Here is a 22953-nt window from a genome sequence, read left to right on the forward strand (position 1 = left end):
AGGCTCATGAACGCACTTCATTCCAACCAACACACAAAAACAAGGATTTGTTTTGATGAACAAGATTTAAATGATTATATAAAGCAATGGAGAGGAGAGGAAACATTTTCCTGTTTATATGAAGCGCCACAGACAATTATTTGCTGCGTATTAGAGCTTACATTAATCATGTTTAGATTTAGGTACCAACGCGTTTCACATTTTGTATCTTCCAGACTCACTTTATTAAGTAAATAACATTTATAGGTGTATACTGAACAACATATTTAAAGCTTTCAAACCAATAGCATGTAATGCAGACATGTCTGGGGTACCTACACTCTTATGATTAATTTGAGACATATATGAGACTATACCATGCAGTCATTTAGGAGCAAAATGGTAGGATACCATGACTGAAGTTGGTGGCCTATAGTAGTTGTAGGCTGGACTTTGAAGTTAGGGTTTTACTGTTTCCATTATGCAGGTGTATTACCGGCGGACGCGATGGCCCGAACATGTGCACTAATGTCAGGGATTGATAAATCTCTGCTCACAGTGACATCACAGAGACCAAGGGAGTGAGGGAAAAGTGACAATTTGGGGAGAGGAATGACTTTAAACCGGCAGTTGCAGTGTGGCAGTCGGTCCCTGTCAGCGGAGAAACCTGTGAGTCAGTCAGGGAAGATCCCTGTCATGTTGTTAGCGGAAGAAGCCCTTTGAGGCTGTCAGCCCAGGAGGAAACAGCCGGGAGGGACAGAAGAGTGCCAGCTTTGACAGGAGGGAGAGCGCGGTCAGACTTGTCAACCCTGTCCTGTGAGAGGAGCAGCTGAAATTTCTTGTGAGAAGTCTGAGGAGAAAACCGAAACTAAATGGATAAGTAACCCCTGTTTATTTATTATTTTTTTGCGATTCATTAAGGAACTTAACGTAAGAAATTTCTTATTTAAGTCTCCTGGACAAAACCATGTTACAATGCAAGGGGTGCAAATTAGTATTCTGTTTTGCACACAAGTTAAATACTGACTGTTTTTCATGTAGCACACAAATATCAACTTTAAATTTCAGTGTACAAATAAGCAATCAAGTATTTGTGTGCTAGATGAAAAAAGAATCTTATTAATTTAAGTTCCTTAATGAATCAGGCCCATGAAGATGTATGACATGTTACGTTAGTGATATGTGTTGAGTTTAGAATGTACTATTACTAGACATTATTACAGTTGGAGAATAACTGCAAGTAAGCATTTAAGGTAGAGGAACCTCTTGGCTAGGGTAGGGTTAAGTTATTCCATTGTTTTCTTGTACATTGACTATATTTCATATTTTAAAGGGGTATTTTTAAAATACAGTTTATATAAGAGATATTCTATTTTGGCATTTACAAAGTCTAATTAGACATATAAATCATTTGAGATCATGCGCCCAATCAATAAAAGTGCCAGCGTGGCTTTCAAACACCAATTTGCCTATTGCTGTCTCTGTGTGTGTCTGTGGTTTTGTTAGTAGGGGGCGGAGGGCTCCTTGGTCTCCCTCTGGTGATGCTTGTCAAGAACACTACTCAACGAAGAGCCTACTGCACTCAGACTAAGGTGGAGGCGCTGCACTGAGAATAAAGGTCACAATACACTTTACATAGACACCCAAGGGATCTACGGGAAAGGGGGGAGCTACACACATTTCCAGTTCCTTAATTCCTGAAAATGTAAGAGCAAATTACTTTTCCATGAGAAGTTCCCAAAATCAAGATGTGGGTGTGAATGACCTAAAGAGACAAATAAGGACAGCACGGTGACACAGTGGTTAGCATTGCTTCCTCACATCCCTGAATTCATGAGTTCAGTTTGAACCAGGGTCCTGCCTGAGTGGAATTTGTATTTTCTCCCCATGCGTTGATTTCCTCTGGGTGATCCGGTTTTCTTCCACACTCCAAACACATACTGGTAAATTTCTTGGCTGCTGACAGAAATGGACCCTAATTGTTGTGTGTGATAGGAAGTTTAGATTGTATGCTCCAGTGGGATAGGAACTCTAGAAGAACCTTGAAAAAGACTCACCATAGGAGTTGAAACGCGTTTGTTTTAAAGGATTTTACAGACCGTTATCTGGGGCGAGATACCATCGAGGAGATAGCCATTGTAGATCGTGGGTCAAAGATATTGCGATTGCACATTGACTTCCATCCCCCGGTACGAGTCCACTTGTATATGTTTGATGTTTTTATTATTATTAAAAGGTAATGCGCTAGATCGCTCCCTTTGTTTTCTCTTTTGATTGTGGATCTCTGACAGGAGAAACAGAAAGTGAATAAGAGAGGAACACTCATCAGATTCTTACATGCGTGATTTCTTTTGGAACATAGTAAGCACACATCCAAAAGGGTGCTGGATATATAAGGAGACACGGGTGAATCACAGTGTGAAAATCGTGTTGAATACGGGAATATGTTTCATTGGTTCACGTTGTATAGTAGCTAGAATTTATATCAGACATGCTACACTATTAGAAGTTTTCTGTTGTAGGAAAGATCTGGTAATGTTCCCGATAATTACGTCCAAAAGATCCCTGGTAATGCATAAGAAGTAAGCGCCACAAGTATGTAATCCTTTTATTGCATATAAGCTACATATACTCTGTATAGAGCTGTTTAATATAATTGGCGCTATAAAAATAAACCATGGTACCAGTTTAAGAGGATAGTAAAACTCTATATCCCCACATATTGTGCTCTTGTGTGAATGACTATTATATATAAATTGGTATTTTATAGTGTTTCAGCAACAAAGTCATACAGCCATTTATATCTTCTTAATATGTGCAATTACATACATATGAATTAGATAATTTTCCATGAGGGTTAACATTTAATAACACATAAGTTAGACTTAGTGTGGCATTAAAATGCTACTTAGCTGAAACAGGGGAGATCATTTGGTTTATGATAACTCTTACTTACTTAAAGTAAGTTGTGAGAGATTAGTTTAGATAAAGCAAGAAAACCAAAGGATTCCTAAAAGTGTCAGATCGTGAACCAAAATCTTGGCGGTGACATGATTTGCTGGACAGTCGTGTATAAGATAGGCAGGGAGAGTTTTAACAATTTTTAAACAGACCAGGTGGTTGTTTTTGATTAATCCTTTGTCACACACACACACGTCATGCACGCTGGGTGCCAGATCTTGACACTATGTAACAATAAACATCACACAATAATTAGTGAATTAAAAACGACTCACAATCCACTGTACTTTGACTCTGAGTTTAATAAACTAGAATAATTTGAATTACCTGACATATTGAAACAACATAGTTACAACATAGAGAATTGAGAAGCTGTATTAATTAACCGTACAAAGTACTTTACAAAGAGTATTGCACAGAAATAATACTGGGGAGGCTATAAACATAGTTTGCTAATAATGTCTAAGTGTGTTGGTGAACATCTTGCTTCATAGTACCCTACACACTACAAGGTATAAATATATTATGGTGGATTGAAAGCGACCATGTATGGTCAGTTGGTGAAATAAGGCTTTCTTAATTACAGATTCCTAAATTACCATTCTCAAACTATGGTACATTGCAATAAATGATGTGTTAGACAACCTATTGTTTAACCTGTGATGGAGCTCAGACCCCCGGTACCTAGGTTGCAGCTACTTAATAGTTATCTATACTTGAAAACTTTGTATCTATCCTAAAGGAAGGTTGATGGCTCCTATGTTACATTTACTCCGGGGTAACAGATTGAGTCTGATCAGCAAATCTCTTAACTGAGTTGTTTCTTTTATTCTCAGGTTTAAATGAAATGTATTGTGTTTCCGTAATAAAACTATATTATTTAAACAGAGATTGTTCTCCTTTAATGATCATCTCTGTAGAATGTACAGTGTGGTTCCAAATGGTTTAATGATACATGTGAAGATGGTGATGAAAGAAGTTGATGAAGAAGTTCACAATAGGATGGGAAGAGCATATATGACACTCACCAAAACGCCTTTCTATAGACACGATGGGTACATCCGTTCCTGCCATCAGTCTCATAATACTATCAGACATAATTCACTATAGTCCCAACCTATTGTGACTCCCTATTGAGAGATTTGGGGCCAATGTCAGAGTCAAACATTTCCAGAAACAAATCTTCAAAACCAGAGACTTTCCCTGGACTAAAGTGACAACGATTATGACAGAGAAAGTCAAACTTTTAACAGGTGCGTTGCTGATAATTCCTAATTATCCAAGCTCCACCACAATATATGAAAACAGCATTTCAAAATGTATTTATATTTTATGTTCGACAAAAAACAATTTTTCTAGAATGCAGCATGATCTTATTCACAATGGGAGTCTGGGGAGAGTCCAGAGACAATACCATTAACCTAACAAAGTTTAAAGGGAGCCTCCGACCTCTTCACATTTAATATCAGACAGTTTAATATATAACACAGTCCACTCAGGGGAAGACAATCAATGAAGCGACATATTAAATAAACCTAGATGCCATGAGTCATTCTTATCTGAAATTTTTGCAATAATTTTCATACTGTTTCGGTTAAGTTAAATCCAAATGAAATGTATATTGTACTAACCATTATTGTGCTTTGTACAGTTATAGGGATATATTTATAAGTTGTATCATTAATTATTACAGTGAATAAAAAATACACTGATGATATATTTAAGTATTTTACATGTCCACAAACCTCTGACCACCAATTTCAGATAATCCTCCAGTGTTCCAGTTCTGATAGTGGTCAGATATGGAGCAATCCCATCGTTTGGCTTTATTGCCTTATAACTATCTTTGTGCTCAGTTTCACCACAAACTTGTAGGACCAGGATGTGTAACTGTGGTCATTTGGCAGATCACAAAAGTATCCTACTCTCTGGTCTGCCGGTGAGCCCATATATAATGCCATCAGGGTCCTCGCTACACCAAACTGTCCGACTTCCCCAATCACAAGGGGTTAATGAGATGTTAACATAACTGGATGATTTATTTGTGGTCCAAGTATACTACAATGTGGGTCTACTATGACTAAATGATCAAACTTGATAAGCAGATCGTAGCATGCAGCCAGTTCTGGAAACAGATAACAATAAAGATCAATTGGGTCATATATTCTAGTCCTGGTGGTTTAAACTCAGAACAGACCTGAGCCTACCCCAAACCTGTTTCTTTCCTGCCCTTATTCCTTATTCTCATATAATGGGATTTATCCGATGAAATAATCATATGTGATTCTTGTAATTAAATCATATAGATTCCTCCTAACGTTTGTGTGATAGCGACCGATACGTGAGTGTATTATATCCAAGATACATTTTAAAGGTATCTTAATAATATATGTACATAATCTATAGGATGCTATTCCCATAGATTGATATTGATTGTGAATGATTTTAACTGAAAATCCTCCAGGCATATTCAAATTTCCAACAACAACAGCAAATGTGGCTAAAATCCCCAAAAAACATAAACAATAATTCAGAAATTGTAGTTTACCATTAAAAAAATGTGTTTTTTTTTTCAAATGTAGTTGTGTTTTACTAACATGACACAAATATGCTGTAACCAATCAGACAGTTGCGTTTGTTTACACTAGATCTAAGTAAATATCAGATTGGTTGCTGCCACGACACATTTTCATAAAGTGGACATTGTTGGTTAAAAAAAGTTATAGAAATGTTTCACAAAAAATGATAGTTTTCCCCAGAAATTAATCTGAAAGGTTTTGAACGCTCATCGTTGCTATTATTAGCAAATCCATGTTATTCGATAAATAAGACAGATATGACATATTCATTATTTTATGCAAACAATGTATAAAGTGTAGACAATTTTCATAGCAGTTTTCAGTATTTTATCTCTACGTTCCTTGGAAATAACCTGATATTATAACATTCAGTCGTTGTCACTTTTCGACCTTTAGACTTAAAAAAAACAACAAATTTATAAATGAATCTGCAAATTACAAAGTAAAAACATTTCAAGTTAATGGAATCAGTCAGGTGTTTGTGATCTTTTTTAAATCACCTTATACAGTAGTACTGGTTGTACTAAAACACAAACATGTAAATAAAACAATACAGTAGGGATGAAAGTAAAACACATGCACACAGAGTGATCGCATTTACTAAATATAGATCTTATCCATCTCATGAAAAATGTCTCATTATACAAAGATAAATATTTACATAGGATCATTGGATTAAAATGACAAAGCGATTAATAGTTCTGTGCATTAAGCAAAAAGCCGATAATAGTGATTGACAGTTGATGCGTTCTGTAGGTATGAGAGTAAATCGAGCAGCTTGTACTGTATGCAAATAAATGTGTGAACTGGGAGAGCTGCACTTAGATCAAATAAAATAGTTTTTTTTCTATCAAAATAACTGCGCTAATTCCTAAAATGTTAATTTAATTTCTACATGTAAATGTTGAACCCTTACACCACTCTCGTAAATACTAAAGACATTTTGCCAAAACAAGACAAATATTCATAAGACGTATGTATATTAATACAAATTAACTTGTTTTTTTAATACAAGTTGAATAAAAATTGTGACCCTGAATTCCCTATTCCTATGTTCACATATAAAATAATAATAAAATAAATACGCCTTTCACTTCACTAGTAAAGTCTCCATTTGAATAAACTACGCTTAGTGGTCTTTCAAGAAGCCATCCATTACTGTATAAATGTTTCTTTGATTCAGCACCGTAAATATTATTTTCTCACTTCATAAACAGAGCCCGACCAGGCTAAAATAATATTTGAGATATAGAGGTCACCGAAGTTGAAAATTTTAAATATGAATTTGTTTGGTGACGGAGAAACAAAGGTTTTAAATCCATTTATTATAGTGAAAAAATATTTTTGTTATTTATTGAAGCGCGGTTACATAACCCGTCCTCAGCTAAAAAAAGAGCATTTGTATTCAATTGCAAAGATATTATTCCCCATGGAAAATTCCAGAACCAGCATTTACCTGGGAAATTTTATTTTTTAGGGACTGCGATGGGTCCATTCAGCTTTTTAACAGAATACTTTTGTTTATGGCTAAATATTCTTTAGCATGGGACAAATGCATAAATTATTACTGCGCTAGACAGAAAACATACATCTCGCTGTTAGATTGAAAGCTCTCCTCTTATTGTCATGTGTCACTGTAAGAAACTCTAGAACACCATGAAGTGCCGTTGGATCTCACCAGTGTTACCCACATATTGTAATACAGTAGCAGTGAAGAATACTTGTCTTTGTATAAAATACATTTGATTTTGATTTCAGCAACCACTGAAGGTATATCATTTATCGGTGCACTTTTTCAGTAACAAATACTTGTATGATACCACTGTAATTATACAAAATGCATAAAAGACTTGATTAATACAAAAGTGCTACAAGTACTCCTTACATACAGTAACTGGATGCAGAAATCATGATTGTACTCGTTAATTCTCCTATTTTGTGTAAGATAGTGTAGCTGGAACTGAAGAAAGGTAGCAAGATGCATTGTGACAATTATGGCACAGCAGTAAGATTATAAGGACTGCCAGAATCTGTGTTATTTTTAGGCTCTTTAGAGTAAAGATGCCCCATCCACGAGTATTACACGGTGATAAGGTAAGGTCGATCCCAGCTTATCTGTCATTCGTTGGAGGGGAGTGTGTCCCTTCGTCTTCCTCCTCTTTGTCATCTTTCATTCCTTTCAGTCTTTGCCGAGCAAAATCTTCAAAAACAATATCATCGTCGCTGGGTTGAAAAATAGAGATCAAAGTTAAATGTCCGTATAATGAGATAATGAATTTATCATAAAATATTTGACAGCAACGATGTGGTTGGCTGTAGGTTTGGCTGTTTGGAAAGTGGAGCAGTGAGGGATGGAGAGGTGCGTCTCTCTGGGAAATCACTTTACTAACGGAAGACTGGTGGGTCGGGTGACAGCAAGAGATGTATGTCCTGTAGTTTTGTTTTTATGTATTGATTGTGTCTGTTTCAAGTTTTAATGCATTAATGACAAGTGTTAAATACATCTGTGTTAGAGTAGACTCTAAAGTACCTCTGTCCCCTACATATAGTTGGTGGAAGATGTTTAGTCCAACCAACAGTCATGAGGTTGCGGCTATTAATCCACTAGTGACTATTGATCCACTAGTGACTTCATTTGCCTCCTACATGGAAAAACTGGGACAGGAAGGATCTGGGAGGGGAGGGGATGAGGGTACAGAGCCTACAATAATCCCTATAGTGTATGATAAGCACTGATATCAGTCAATTAAGTCCTTTATAAAAATCTAAGCAAACCCATTTACATGAACATAATTATAATCTGTGCAAGAAAACATGTTATCAGTTCAACAAAATCACAACAAACATCAACTGCATCTTAAAAATGAAAATATGACCTTTAATGATAAGTCAAAATGTTACTTTTTTACTTCCTGGGCTAATATCTATGTTTATAAGTACCCTATTCCCATAAGCTCTGCTTAATTCTATGCAATTGTCATGAAGCTCTGAGATCATGGAAGATCTAGAAGTAGACAACATATTATGTTGGGCAGATTCAGCATCAGCAGCAGTGTCAGTCATCATGACACTGCTGCAGGAGAGGACTAGCAACTGTGCCTACAGGATAAGCAAAACTAAGTTTTCCATGGTTTAATGCTGCTACGTGTTGACAATAATAGGCTACTATTGTAGGAAATGCTAGCCATGATGGTGGATGAAGTGTTCTCCATGGTGGCCATCATGCTTACAGCTATATCCTCTTCTAAATCTGCTATATGTCATATCAGTCAGTGGCACCAGAAACGAATCCCCACCACCTTATTCTTTGTAACAGATATGTGCTTATTTCAGGAGTACAAGTAGTAAACAGCCAGACAACAAGGTGGACTCTATATATATATATATATATAGTGAGTGTTGAGTATACAGTGCCTTTATGTGTATAGATATAAGTTGCACAGGAGGTAATTGCCCCCTGCCCCATTTCTCAGCTGCTCCCTCTACTGCTGATTTCTGGTCTCAGAATAATCAGCAGTTGGGGCTTATATGCAAACCCAGTTTATATACAATTTTGGAAAAATAACAACAGAATGTATGTGTATTACTTAATTTAGACTGGAACAATGAATCTCAAACGGGCTGGTTATTATATTTTATATTTCAATTAAGTCAAAAACAAAGGAAAATAAAACATAAACTGACTGCACATTCTGCATGTAACATTTACGTTTCATTCCGTCTTCCCGCAGCAAAGTAAACGAGCAAACAAAGCAGCACATGACATTGTAGGAACGACAGCAGAAATAAAAAGTACAAATCTTACTTTGTTTTTCCTCTCTCTATGCGCATGCAAAGAAATGCAGAAGCCGTGCAGAAAAGACAGAATCATTAGACAACACATGCATTAGTATCGGACATTAGTATCGGACATTAGTATCGGACATTAGTATCGGACATTAGTATCGGACATTAGTATCGGACATTAGTATCGGACATGCAGCCCCAGACGGGGAACAGCGTCAGTTATTACACAGTATATACATTCAGGAAATTCCAGCTTACTTTGTATCAAACTCTATCAGATTTGTATCTATAGGGGCTTCGTTTTCTGGAACTACAAGAAAAAGTCACAGACATTAAGTTTATTGTGAGCACTGGGCATGAAGCATCTTGACATTTACCACACATGTATAAAACAGAGATCAATAAGAAATCACCAAAATTAGTAAAAGAGTAATTTGACTTTCTGTCTAGAACAGCAGTGGCGCACGCAGGGGGGGTTTCTGGTTCCCCAGAAACCCCTCCCCTCCGGGAACCAACGGTACTCCACAGCAGCCGCGGCGCTGTCAAAGAAGCGTCCACGGCAGTGCTGTATCCTGCGTTCGCCTCTGAACAGTGATGGGCAACTGGCGGCCCTAGGGCCACATGCGGGTCTCCGGGCTTTCACCAGCTCTTTAATACTTTGACGTCTGATTGTAGCACTAAGGCTGGGTACACACTACAGTGGTTTCAGCCAATTATCGGGCCAATCAAATGATAAACAACCGTTTGGCCTAATATCGCATTAGTGAGTGCGCTGCAGCGATGACTGACTATCGTTTCAAAGCACCAATCAGTATTTGATTTTTAAACCGGCTAAAAATCTCATTTAGTGATGGGACAATGCCGTTCCAATCCTGCAGTGTGTAAGTACTCACGACCAACAGTCTCCATAGATCTCTGAGCCATGATCTCTTCAGCAGATGATTATGACCGATGACGAGCACAGATTGGAGGGTAAATTGTGTACAAGGTGCATAGTGTGTACCCAGGAATCAGCTGCTGATCGGGAGATTTTTATTTTTTTTAAATCGTTGGCAGAATTGTTAAGGATATAACCGGGAGAAATTTTGTACAGTGTGTACCTAGTCTTATATACACAATCAAATCAAATGTTTATTGATATGTTATTACAGATAGGTGTCTCATTCTTTTATTAAATGTATTGCGTTAGCTTACGACTGAAATTAATAGTGATGTGCGGCCCGTTTGAAGGTTAGATGGGCCGTCCCATGCGGCCTGTTTGAAGGTTAGATGGGCCGTCCCATGCGGCCTGCACAGTGTAGCAGGTTGTCTGTCACTGATGTGGAGCTTCTGTCAAACATTTGACAAGGTGCTCTGTGAACCCCATTTGTGATAAGTAGGAAGGGGCATCTGCAGAAGATCATAGATAACATGTAATAGAAGGAGTTAAGGGGCAAATTTATCAAAGTTTGATAAAATCTCCGTTACCTTGGTGATCTCTGTCTTTGCATATCGATGTGCATACAGCAGTGTTTATTCAACCTATCTATCAAAATATGAAAACCAATTTTGCCAAGTTGAACAGAATTATTAAAGTGCGTACAATCACATAAATCACTTACCTCTGGCATAAGAATAGTGGTAGGTTCCATTTGAATAACACACAGGGGTTGATTCAATTAGCCCTGAGGTTCCATTTTATTCACGTGTCGCTCAATCTCTGCTAGTTTAGGACATTCTACAGGTGAGTTGGTCACCACAGAATTACAAGGGTGAATGTCTGTGCTCTCCTACACTCACTGCTGGAGCTGGCTTCCTACTAGGGGAGACAGAATCCCCAAGAAATGTAACAAGATTGACTCAGTGGAAACTACATATTGTACAGTGCTGCTTTCCCACACAAGCATCCATCTCCATTGGGTTGATAACTTTCTTGACACACTGGGATCCCTTAAGTAGGAACTGTTTGTTCATCTAAATTTGCCAGGGAAACATGACAGACTTCTGGACTTGGGCTGGTAGTGCATGCCTAGTAAACCTTTGGACATTACACCCCCAGATGTTCAGTTTTCCAGCAGCTTTAGCACTTTCTCTCTGTCCGGAGCTTCAGTGGTGTCTGATTGTGGCCATGGACAGGACGGACCAATGGCTGGCTAGAAGCGCCCGGGTGCAAGTATACTTGCTTGCGAGGGGTGATGAGCAGTAGAAGTGTGTTCCTCTTCTTGTACTGTCTTTGGGGCTGGCTGCTGCTAGATCGCTGCTTCTGCCAGTGTGGCTGGACCACCACATACTGGTCTGATAACTGGGCAGCTTTCATCACTGTGAAAGGCCTCTGGCCTACTACATGTCTGGCTCTTCCTCCACCCCCTCCCCACTCCCAGTAGGTGTCCCCCAGGGCTCTGTCCTCGGCCCTTTACTATTTTCGCTATACACTTCCTCCCTTGGTGCGCTCATCTCCTCCTTTGGTCTTCAGTATCACCTGTATGCTGACGACATTCAACTCTACATCTCTTCTCCTGATCTCTCTTCCTCCCTTATCTCTCGCGTATCTGACTGCCTCTCTGCCATCTCTTCCTGGATGTCCTCCCGCTTTCTCAAAATTAACATCTCCAAAACTGAATTCATTGTCTTTCCTCCCCCCAAACTCCCCTCCCACCACAACCTCTCTATCGTTGTTAACAACACCACCATCTCCTCTGTTACCCAGCTCCATTGCCTGGGTGTCACCCTTGACTCCTCTCTCTCTTTTGCCCACCATGTCCAATCCCTTGCCCAAGCCTGTAGACTCCAACTTCGCAACATAGCCCGCATCCGACCCTTCCTCTCACAAGAAGCCACCAAAACCATCATCCATGCACTCATCATCTCCCGCCTCGACTACTGCAACCTTCTCCTCACTGGCCTCCCCCTCTCTCATCTCGCCCCCCTCCGCTCTGTACTCAATGCGGCTGCTCGACTCATCTTTCTCTCACGCCGCTCCTCCTCTGCTTCCCCTCTTTCTCGCCCTACACTGGCTCCCCATCCCCTACAGAATCCTCTTCAAACTCCTTACCACCACTTACAAAGCTCTCTCCCAGTCTACTGCCCCCTACATCTCCAACCTCCTCACCATTCACACTCCTGCCCGATCCCTGCGCTCTGCCACTGACCGTCGCCTCTCTTCCACTCTCATTACCACTTCCCACTCCAGAATCCAAGACTTCTCCCGAGCTGCCCCCTCTACACTGGAATGACCTCCCTCGCTCCATCCGTCTCGCTCCCAAGCTGTGCTCCTTCAAACGAGCACTTAAAACTCACCTGTTCCTTAAAGCCTACCAATCATCCACCTAACCCCTCACCTACTCTGCTCGCTCTTCCCTCTCTCCCCTGGTATCACCGCTCCCTCTTGTGTCTGTTTCGTCCACCCTCCCTTAGGTTGTAAGCTCGTTTGAGCAGGGCACTTCTTCCCTCGTGTCTCCACACCTGTTCATCTGCTCCGTCCTTACTCCATTTGTCTGTCCCGGAGTTTCTGAAGCACTGGTACTTTGTGTTTACTGTTCTGTACTGTTTAACCCTGTATGGTTTACTGTTTGTACTATGTATGGTGCTGCGGACACCTTGTGGCGCCTAACAAATAAATGATAATAATAATAATAATAATACTACCTATATCTTAAACTAAAAATATGCACCAGCATTGGAGCTGCTCCTTGGGTCAGAACATTTGCCAGTATATTTCTGTGGCGAGGACTTAACCCTTTAGAAGGGCCCACTTTACCACATCATAGTCCATACTATCCTCTGGGGCCACTCCACAATAGGCTTTCAATGCACATCCCTGCAGTGTGGAGACCAAATCTTGCACCCAGTCCCACGTTGGCAAATGTAGTCTACTCTCTCCTCATATTTGGGAAAGTGAACGTAACCCAGCCTGGCTACAGTGCTCATGATGCCCGAGGGTCCTGCTCTTTAGGTAAGACAGATGACCTAAGACATCTTGGGATTTCTCACGTCATTTCAACCATTTACTCTCCTTGACCACAGAGGGTCTGATGTCAGCACCCAGCTCAGTAAGACAACAGTAGACGTAGGCTAAGTCCTGTAACTTTGTAAATGTGTCTTTTATATTTTTTAGTAGAAGGAATTTTATAATTATTCCGACTGTCAAACACTACAAACTGTGTAGTTAACATCATCTTATATTTTATATTTAACAAATTTTCCTTAGCTCTAATTTATTTTTATGTAAAAGTAAATTAATCCATTTTGGCTTAAGCCAGTGTAGGAGACGTCTACAACTAAGAGCTAAGTCGATCTTTTTCAAAAATAAATTATTCTTATAAATTATTATAAATATTATATAAAATATTTCAGTGGAAAGGAGTATTGTAGACTAAGATGATCTGTCTGCCTTCAACCCTGGACTCAACGAGCATGGACTGGTCCCATGTGCAATGTGGAATGTACAAATGATGGAGCTCATTCAAACAAACAGGAAAACTTGAGGTTCACCTCAAGCAAAGAGTTTCTTCTGGTAAAAATTATTGCCAGTAGGTCTTTTCCTCAAAATGTTTGGAATAATATTAAGACACCATTGAAAAGTCTTTATGGAGACATTGCATATCAGGTCCTTCAAAATCCCCTCCAGTATTAAATGATCTTTGTTAGACCAGTTTTGCCCTTGACATGACCATGAAACGGAATCTCACCTTCTCTGTGCAGAGGTTCCTCCTTGGGCTTTGGATGCATTAGGGTAAACGGTAGTTCTACAGCAACATCACTAGGTAACAAAGACACAGAATTAGATATATAACTTCTACTGTATGGAGAGGTGAGATATTGTGGGAGGTTCTGTGGTGGTTTTATAACACATAAAAGCTGGAAGGTGAATCATTTAATAATAATAATTCCAAAAGTATAAATAAAGAACTGTTAATACATAACGGTCAAAAGGTATGTTATTTGCAGATATCAGTTTCTCACAGGATACTGCATTTTTAAGGTCTTTGTAAGACTATATATCTAGCAAAATAACAGCAAATATTGCTCTAAATCTGTCAGTTGTAGGAATAAATTATGTTTTTACTATGTAAATAGCTGAAATTATATTATCAGGCATTTCTTGTGATATTTTTTAATATGTCCTTTGGAGAAATCTATTTACCAGCTGTATATAATATAATATGTAAAATGTGTTATTTACACTGTTCATTTTATCTTTTTATTATATAAAATATTTTTAAAGCTACGTGCACAGAGTTCAATGATAAAAAAAAAATGAGACTGTAGAAAAAAGCTTCAGTTAAAACTGGACTTAGAGAAAGAGTAAGAGAGAGAAAGTGCCTGAGTCATTGAGGAAAGTACTCTTTTTTTTACTTAAGTTTTCTCCTGGACAAAACCATGTTACAATTCAAGGGGTGCATATTAGTTTATTATTTTGAACATAAGGAAAATAAATACTGGCTGTTTTTCCTAGATCAACTTTAAATGTGTGCAAATAAGCTATCAAGCATTTTTGCGCTACATGAAAAAACAGTCAATATTTTAACTTATGTCCAAAATAATAAACTATTTTGCACCCCTTGAATTGCAATATGATTTTGTCCAGAAAACTTAAGTAAGAAAACTTGCTCAAATTCTTGCCTAAGTCATACATGCCAACTCTCCTGGAATGTCCGGGAGACTCACGAATTTTGGTTTGGTACCCGGAATCCCGAGAGAGCTGGCAATTCTCCCGCATCCAGATTAGAGCCAGCATGTATGGGCAGAGAGCGGGGGCTTCTCGACTCGCGTCATTTTGGTCCCGTCCCCAGTGATGTAATGCCCTTTTTGCCTATGTAATGCCTAAAACAGGCATTAAGTTACTGGGGGTGTGGCCAAAATGATGTAATTCACAAAGTTCCGCCCACTCCGCCCATACACCCCTCCTGCCCTCCAGGAACTCCCAGGCGTGGCCAACATAAAGTTGCAAGTATGGCCTAAGTTCATTAATGAATCAGGCCCAAAAGGAGTAAGAATAAGAGAAAGAGTAAAGGAAGCAAAAAGAAAGGAATTAGAGTAAAATAAAGATAACGAGAAAGAGAGGAGTAAGTAAGAGAAGGAAAAATAATAGGAGCAAAATAAATAGAAAGACATGACAGTAAGATAAGGGAGTAAAAGAAAGAGAAAGTGAAAGTAGTAAGAGACAGAGGGCCTGATTCATTACGGAAAGTTAAGCAAGGTAAGGCAAAACCATGTAGCATTGGACGGAGAGGTACATTTTACATTTGATGACAGATTTATAGTTGGGGTAGGGCATGTCCTAGATCAACTTTAAATTTCAGTGTACAAATAAGTTATCAAGTATCTGTGTGCTACATGAGAAAACAGACAGTATTTTCCTTATGTGCAAAATAATAAACTCATTCGCACCCCCTGTATTGTAACATGGTTTTGTCCAGAAAACGTACTCAATTTTTTGCTTATCTTTCCTTAATGAATCAGGCCCAGAGAGAGGAGAAGAATAAGTTATAAGAGGAAGAGAAATAGAAAGGAGTAAGAATTATAGAAAGAGAAAGGAGTAAAAGAAAAATAAATTAGTTTGAGAAAGAGAAACAGAGAAGAGTAAGAAAGAAAGAAAGGGATCGGTAAGAGTAAGAAAATAGGCAGAGAAAGGAGTGAAAGTAAGAGAAAGAGAAATAAAAAGGAGTTAGAGAAATAGAGAAGAGTAAGAATAAGAGAAAGAACAAAGGGGGCGATAGAAAGGAGAAAGAATGGGCTTTGAACCCAGTTCTGATGTAATAGTGATGTAGAGTGAGCAGAGAGAATGATGGGGCGACACTCAGGGTGGGGTGTTTGGACTAAATCTGCCACTTCAGCATATTTTCATTTAGGACCGTTTCCAGACCTCCGTCCTACATCACCCAGTGCACATTTTACCCATAATTCCTGAGCACACAGATACTTCACAAGGATCCATAATGTGCAGGAACTTATATTTGCACTATTTTACAAATGTGAATACTGTGCACTCTATGTATAAAGTACGTACAGGGTCACTGTGGAGAGGAAACACCCTCTATTGTAGCAAAGATCCTGTTCACCTAGCGAAGTATTTCTCTTTTTACTTATCATTGATCTTTATCATTTTATCCTATATATCTGGTTGTTTGAGGTAATGCTACTTGTAAGTAGGTCTCTTATGAGGGATTCTAAATGTGCAAAACACAGAGGGTTATTTATGATTGAGTACTTACCACTGCACACGATTTGCACAGCAAGATGGCTGCTTAAATTAGCTTATAAACTACTTCTACCATTTCAATTAATACCTTATAATTAGATGGATGAGCAGCTTGTCCCTTAAGGTACAACGGTACTCTGTAGATGCATGTGTCATAATTAAACAGTAATATTATTAGTTTAGCTTAACCTAAGTGAAGCAATCCTATCTGCGGTCAATCAGTGATATCCAGATAATGTGGCCTGTAATTAACCATTCAGGTCTGGAGATATCCTGCCCTGCTCTATAATTCTGTATCAGTCTCACAAATACTTCCAGTACGTTGAATTAATACCTGACGTCAGGTATTAACATAAAAGTGTAGCCAATCTCATAGTGGACAAGTATGGTCCATGAGGTTAATTGCCATAGTGGTCATGTGTGACACAATCACAGAACTAGGACATCTCTACCTTTACAGTGATTACACAGATGATACAAACACAGCCTGGTCTGTGCTCAGTCTTCACGTGTGTATATAAACCTCCATTTGTGTTGATAATTAATATTAATATACAAAACCACATGTGGTCTTCATTTATAGGGAAGAACATAGAAGATGAAATACAGTAAGCAATGATGCGGATATATATGACGTGCAGGAGTAACAGGGTACATTGGGGTTACATAACAGTGTGTATCGGATGTCAGATTATGGCCTCATACTTTGTGCAGCATAAGAGATTGCAGATCATGCAATGCAAACATTAGATAAGACATCATGCAAGTAAATGGGAATGTAACATATGTCATACTTATATTGCCTACAGAGGCTTAGACAGCAAGCTCATTAGACTACCTACATGTTTCTAAGTGGTGACAGGGAACTGATCTATTTACAGATGTGTGTTGAGACATGGTGTTGTGTCTCGCCCATTCTAATAAAAACAAATCTTGACCCCAACTCCCACCTCAACTCTCTCCACCCTTTTGACTCTAAATTGCTTGATTGTCTGGTCTACACCGTCTCACCAGCTACCTCTTCAACAACTCTATCCTCTATCCTCTGCGATCTGGATTCCAACCCCTTCAATTCACTGAAACTGCCCTGACCAAAATAACCACTGATCTACTCTCTGCCAAAACCAAAGGCCTCTACTCCCTTCTCCCATCCTCCTGGACCTGCCTCACCCTCTGCAAAAATATAAAGAGCTTTCAGTCCAATTGAGAGAAATGTGCTATATAAATAAAAAATATATTAAGTTCTGTATTAATAGCAGCTGGGATCCAGAGCCTTCATGATAATATCATATGTATAAATAACCACTAAACCCCAAGAAGAAATGTTCATAAACAATGAAAGTAAAATAAACTGATACTGCACCTCTGTACAATGTAATGTTACCCCCCCCCACTTTATTACAGACACATGAAGCTCCTCCCATACAGCATATAGACATATAGCCTGCAGCCATGATGTTGGGTTTACTGACCTGCAGCAGCCCTAGAATCCAGCCTAGTGTGTAGGACCAGTGAGACCACTGTCTGCCTAATAAGCAAAATGTTGTCCAAAATTAATTATAACTACAAACCCACTTATCTTCCCAAGTAGGATCCACAACTGTGAGTTAGACATATCATTTGCAAAGTGTGGACACCCAGCAAGGATCCAACATGCCCAGATATTCCTCCCAATGGACTTGGCTTGGGAAACACACAGTCGACTTCCCTACAACTGACTCCAGCCAGTTATCTGCTGGGAGCCACAATGAGCAGGTGGGCAAGAAGACAGAAGGGCAGTAATAACCCCCTCCCCCCAGAAGAAGGGCCAATCACCTGCTCATACTGGGGCACTAGGCACATGAAAAGCCCGGACTGAGGGACTTGGGCCATTTTGAGAGCATTGGAAGATGTGAGGGCCACCACCAAAAAAGAGGAAGGATTAGCCCCATTGGGGTAACTAACCACCTACTGGAACAGGTGACTTAAAACCTCTAGGCACAACAATATACAAGATCTGGAAAAATACCTGGGGAGCTTTCAATTGTCAAAATAGGCAAAACTAAAAAAATCTCTCCAAGGAGAACTACCAATCCCATCTCTGTAATATTCAATTATACCTCAGACATCAGCTGAAACTGTTCCTTATATCCATGCCTCTGATAGATCAATACAAACATCTATTAAGTATTAACACAGTGATTACACACTTAGGGCTAGATTTACTAAGCTGCGGGTTTGAAAAAGTGGGGATGTTGCCTATAGCAACCAATCAGATTCTATCTTTCATTTATTTAGTACCTTCTACAAAATGATAGCTAGAATCTGATTGGTTGCTATAGGCAACATCCCCACTTTTTCAAACCCGCAGCTTAGTAAATCTAGCCCTTAGAGTCTAACACTAAGCACGTGATTGTCCTTGAGCAGAGAATGACTCTGCAGATACTAATATAGTATTACAGAACACACTGGGCCTGAGTCATTAAGGAAAGTACAGCAGATAAAGGAGTAAATGTTCTTTGGGGCAAACCATGTGACAATACAAGGGGTGCAATTAGTTTATTATTTTGCACATAAGTTAAATACTGGCTGTTTTGTCATCTAGCACACAAATACTTGATAGCTTTATATTTACACTAAAATGTAAAGTTGATCTAGGACATGTCCTACCCCAACTATAAATATGTCCCCATGTGTTAAAATTACCTCCCCCTCCAATGCAACATGGTTTTGCCAATAGTTATCCTATTTTATGCTTTACTTTCTTTAAGGAATCAGGCCCAATAGATCTTCCTAACAATTCACTACAGTCAATGATCTTGGAAGCCACCAACGACGCAACAATTGTAGATTTAGGAGAATCCCAAAACAACTGCGAGGCACAGAGCTCATGTAGCGCCTCAGCTCTGACATTGTAGAAGCTCCTCTACACAACAAGATTAACTTCAGCCCGTCCAACAGAACAATCGTTACAGCGAACTTTATTTAACGAGGCAGCCAAGAAGAGTATTAACTAGTAACTACCAGCAATCACAAGTCTACACCAAAATAATACATAACAAATGTTAAAAACAGACATATTGCCATGCCCATTGTCTCTATAACAACACATAGACCTCCGCAGATGGCTGCCTGTTGTACATGTCCAACACCAGTTCTGGAATACTTTGGAGAAGTATCAGAATGTACCTTAAATATAGATAAATCAGTAGCGAATGGACAAATCTGATCAAACCACCTGGAGTAAACATCTTCAAACACATCGCAGTAAATTACCTGGTAGTACAGTTGTCTAAAAAAGATATATACAGACTTATGGGTAAAGTAATTACAATAGAGGGACCTAAATCATGGCCAAACTCTACCGTCCGTTACCAAACAACGAATACAAAGATGCTAACAAAATACACCTTAGTATGAGACCAGAACACTACAGGCAGACTCTCCTCGTCTCTACTACACAGAGGTGCGACTGCGGCGGCTCTGAGCGCTCCGTTATCCATATACACAACATAATGATAATATTAACATGACAAGACGACAGTGGACAGTATGAGTCTATCAATGTGTGCGCAAATCTCGCGGAAGTGTTTCAACTTGTTTAAGTCCTTTACGCACACATATATACACAAATGTAAATATGATGTGTTCACTCATTTTATATATATATATTCCAAATACCACAGTATGATAATCTATCAAATTGTAGATTAAATATTTACTATGCAGTCAAGATACCGCTGTTATCTATGCTACAAATTATTTTGCTATATAAATATTAGTCCAAATGTAAAAATAGATCAGCATTTAGAACAGGGCTTCATAACTCCATAAAATCTAAAAATACTTGGTGTGACTCATATATATATTATTACAGCAGATTTAGGAGGAGTCTGATTCTCATTGAGCACTAATTTTTTCTGTGTGACGGATAACAATGTGTCTTCATTTCTACTAGCTTTTAGTAAATTTACTGATGGTTTCCAACCTTAAGGATAAGCTTCTTGGTGCCATGGAGCTGACAATCTGTTGTTTTTTAATAACGGCATGTGAGTGGCAGCGCCCCAGGACAGAGATTGGGGGTCTGTGAAATGAAGGGATGGGGCATAATAGAGAAATGGGGAAGGGTCTGGAGCATGCAATGGACCCCATTTAAAACTAGCCCACTTGGCACAAGACATTGGGTCGAGCACTGAATGGACCACACTGCATGGTGATAATGTTCCATGAGGACAGACGAGTGTTTAACAAGACAGATGCAGAGGGATTGAGTGCATGGTTGTGACTAGTGATGCTTGCAGTATTACCTGGACGCTAGGTCTCCCAGAAGGCTGCCATTGTTCAAAGTAGATTAAATAATTAGTCAAGCGGAGAGCGCATGCAGTCAGTAAATTGCTCATTACTCTGATTTCCAGGTTTCTTGAACAAACTACTCCACAATTACACAAAATTGGAGCTGGATAAATTAGTCCCTGATTCAGTGTTCCATATTAAATCTAAATACAAGAGCTTTAATATCACAGTTATATTATAAGCATGATCATATCAGCAGGTTACTGACGTTAAACACTGTGTGACCTGTGTGTGTAACTGTGTAAAACGCAAGTGCAGCAGACTGTAGTGCCACAGACAGTACTTCCTTATGCGACAACACAAACCCTCCTAAATATATGTAATATATCTCTGGCTGCCGGTGGTCCCCGGATCTGATCATTTAGCAGCAATCAATGTATTGTGCTGAACGGTCGGTTTTTTGGAGGAATTTTTATTTCAATTCGGACTGTGACGGATCAAGAAAGTAGCAAATAAGATTTCTTTTAATAGTTACAAAGCTGGATCACTATACTGGGACCACTGGGGTCATAAAGTTGTGGAAAATAAATTCTCTAGGGGGCCAAATCTAGTCAATAAACTCAACCCCCAGAACACAGGATAGGATGCTGCTTGTGGGAGGGGGGGCTGTTTGTATCACCCCCCATAGAGACAACCGCCTGCGCTGACCAGCCCTCGTGTGGTTCTGTCTATAGCCAGGGGAACCCGCACTCATGGTCTCCTTATGATATTGGGGCTGGCGAAGGATTTGGGAACAGAACATACTGAGGATTTTAAAATCATTTAGTTGTTGTACTTTAAACATTTCTGGTCCCATAGAGCCAGGGCTGCAGTGAGGTCTGTGAGGAAGAGCTGACTGATCCCGGTATATCTGGAGGACCGGCCCCATAGGAAATATTGGTAGAACTGCTGGTGAACGAGGACGGGGCTGCCCGATTCTACAGTAGGTATCATTTCGGCTGCCTGTGATTAGGGGAAGGAGATGTGAGAGCTCAGATGTCTTATTAAACTGGATACAGGTCAGATGAAATCTCCAGTTTATAAGATGAATGTTTATTCTTCTTCCAGAAGACAAAAGAATAATTTGCAAATAATCGTACGATCAACTGAAGGACAGGAAATTTTAATAATATTTTGTGTCAGTTCCTCTTAAAAGTCAAAGTCAAGCAAGAAATGACTTCTGAAATCGTTAGGTCCTGATGTAAATGTCCTCTGCTTCCGCCCTCTGAGGAGGACCCCCGGAACAGGTCACTTCTGAAAGTGTAAACACCATTGTGTGACATCGTGCCCCCATCTTTACGTGAACGCATCTATCTCCATGTCAAGAAGCAGAATACTTTACCAGGGCAGCCTTCAGCTATTGATATATTCATACTTGGCAAATTTCCCGTAATGTCTACGATATTCCCAAATTCTGAGTAGGTCTCCCGGACTCCCAAGAGAGCAGGCAATTCTCCAGCATTCTGCCACTTTCAGTCTCAATGTTAATTTTGTCACAGGGGCGGGGCCATATTGACGAGATTGGCCCACACCCCGTTAGTACTGATATGAGCTCCTTATATATCAGAATCTGTGCATATAAAATGGGGATCTGTGCATGGAACTGACCCCCTGAAGCTCTACCTAGTGGACTGTCGTCTTACAGCAGTTGTGATAAAGACTTTAGACTCATAACTTACCCTCCCCGAGACACCACCAGCTTTACTTTCACTTTATATGAGACGATAATTCCCAGGATCTCCTTGTTGGCGCCATCTCTCAACCTAGACAAAAAACACAAAGTCTGAGGAGCCTCTGCCACACCTGTCCGCAGTCCACATGAACATACATTATCGCCAGCATTAAAGGAACGTGGCACAATGAATATGATATATATATATTTATATATAGCACAGTATAGATGTCTCACAGTGTACTGGATGCCAGGTTGGTGTCTTCATGCTTCAGTTTCCCATCCAGCGCCAGTCCACGCTTCTCCCGGTTGTTGGCCAGGAAGGGGGTCAATGTGTAGACCTTACAGAACGTGGAGCTGGGTGCGACAACGTCATTGCTGGGAGGACACAGAAAGGACAGGAGGTTATAATTCTAATAATGGAGCATTAGACAACTGAGACACAGGACAGGTGTTACATGTAAATACTGCTGTACACTAAGAGG

The 22953-nt window shown here is 39.5% G+C and overlaps 1 protein-coding gene across 1 annotated transcript in view; it reads right to left on the reverse strand.

Annotated features, from left to right (window-relative positions):
• Positions 1-3222: 3222 nt before the first annotated feature.
• LOC142140625 (beta-arrestin-1-like) overlaps positions 3223-22953 on the reverse strand; it is a 196153-nt gene continuing 176422 nt past the window's right edge. The window contains 6 exon segments of the mRNA XM_075198333.1: positions 3223-7742; positions 9564-9615; positions 13973-14043; positions 20772-20795; positions 22476-22559; positions 22706-22846. Of these exon segments, the coding sequence (XP_075054434.1) occupies positions 7631-7742; positions 9564-9615; positions 13973-14043; positions 20772-20795; positions 22476-22559; positions 22706-22846 (484 nt within the window). The 3' untranslated portion in view covers positions 3223-7630.

Source organism: Mixophyes fleayi, chromosome 2 (assembly GCF_038048845.1).
Source record: "Mixophyes fleayi isolate aMixFle1 chromosome 2, aMixFle1.hap1, whole genome shotgun sequence".
In the NCBI taxonomy this organism is placed as follows: Eukaryota; Metazoa; Chordata; class Amphibia; order Anura; family Limnodynastidae; genus Mixophyes; species Mixophyes fleayi.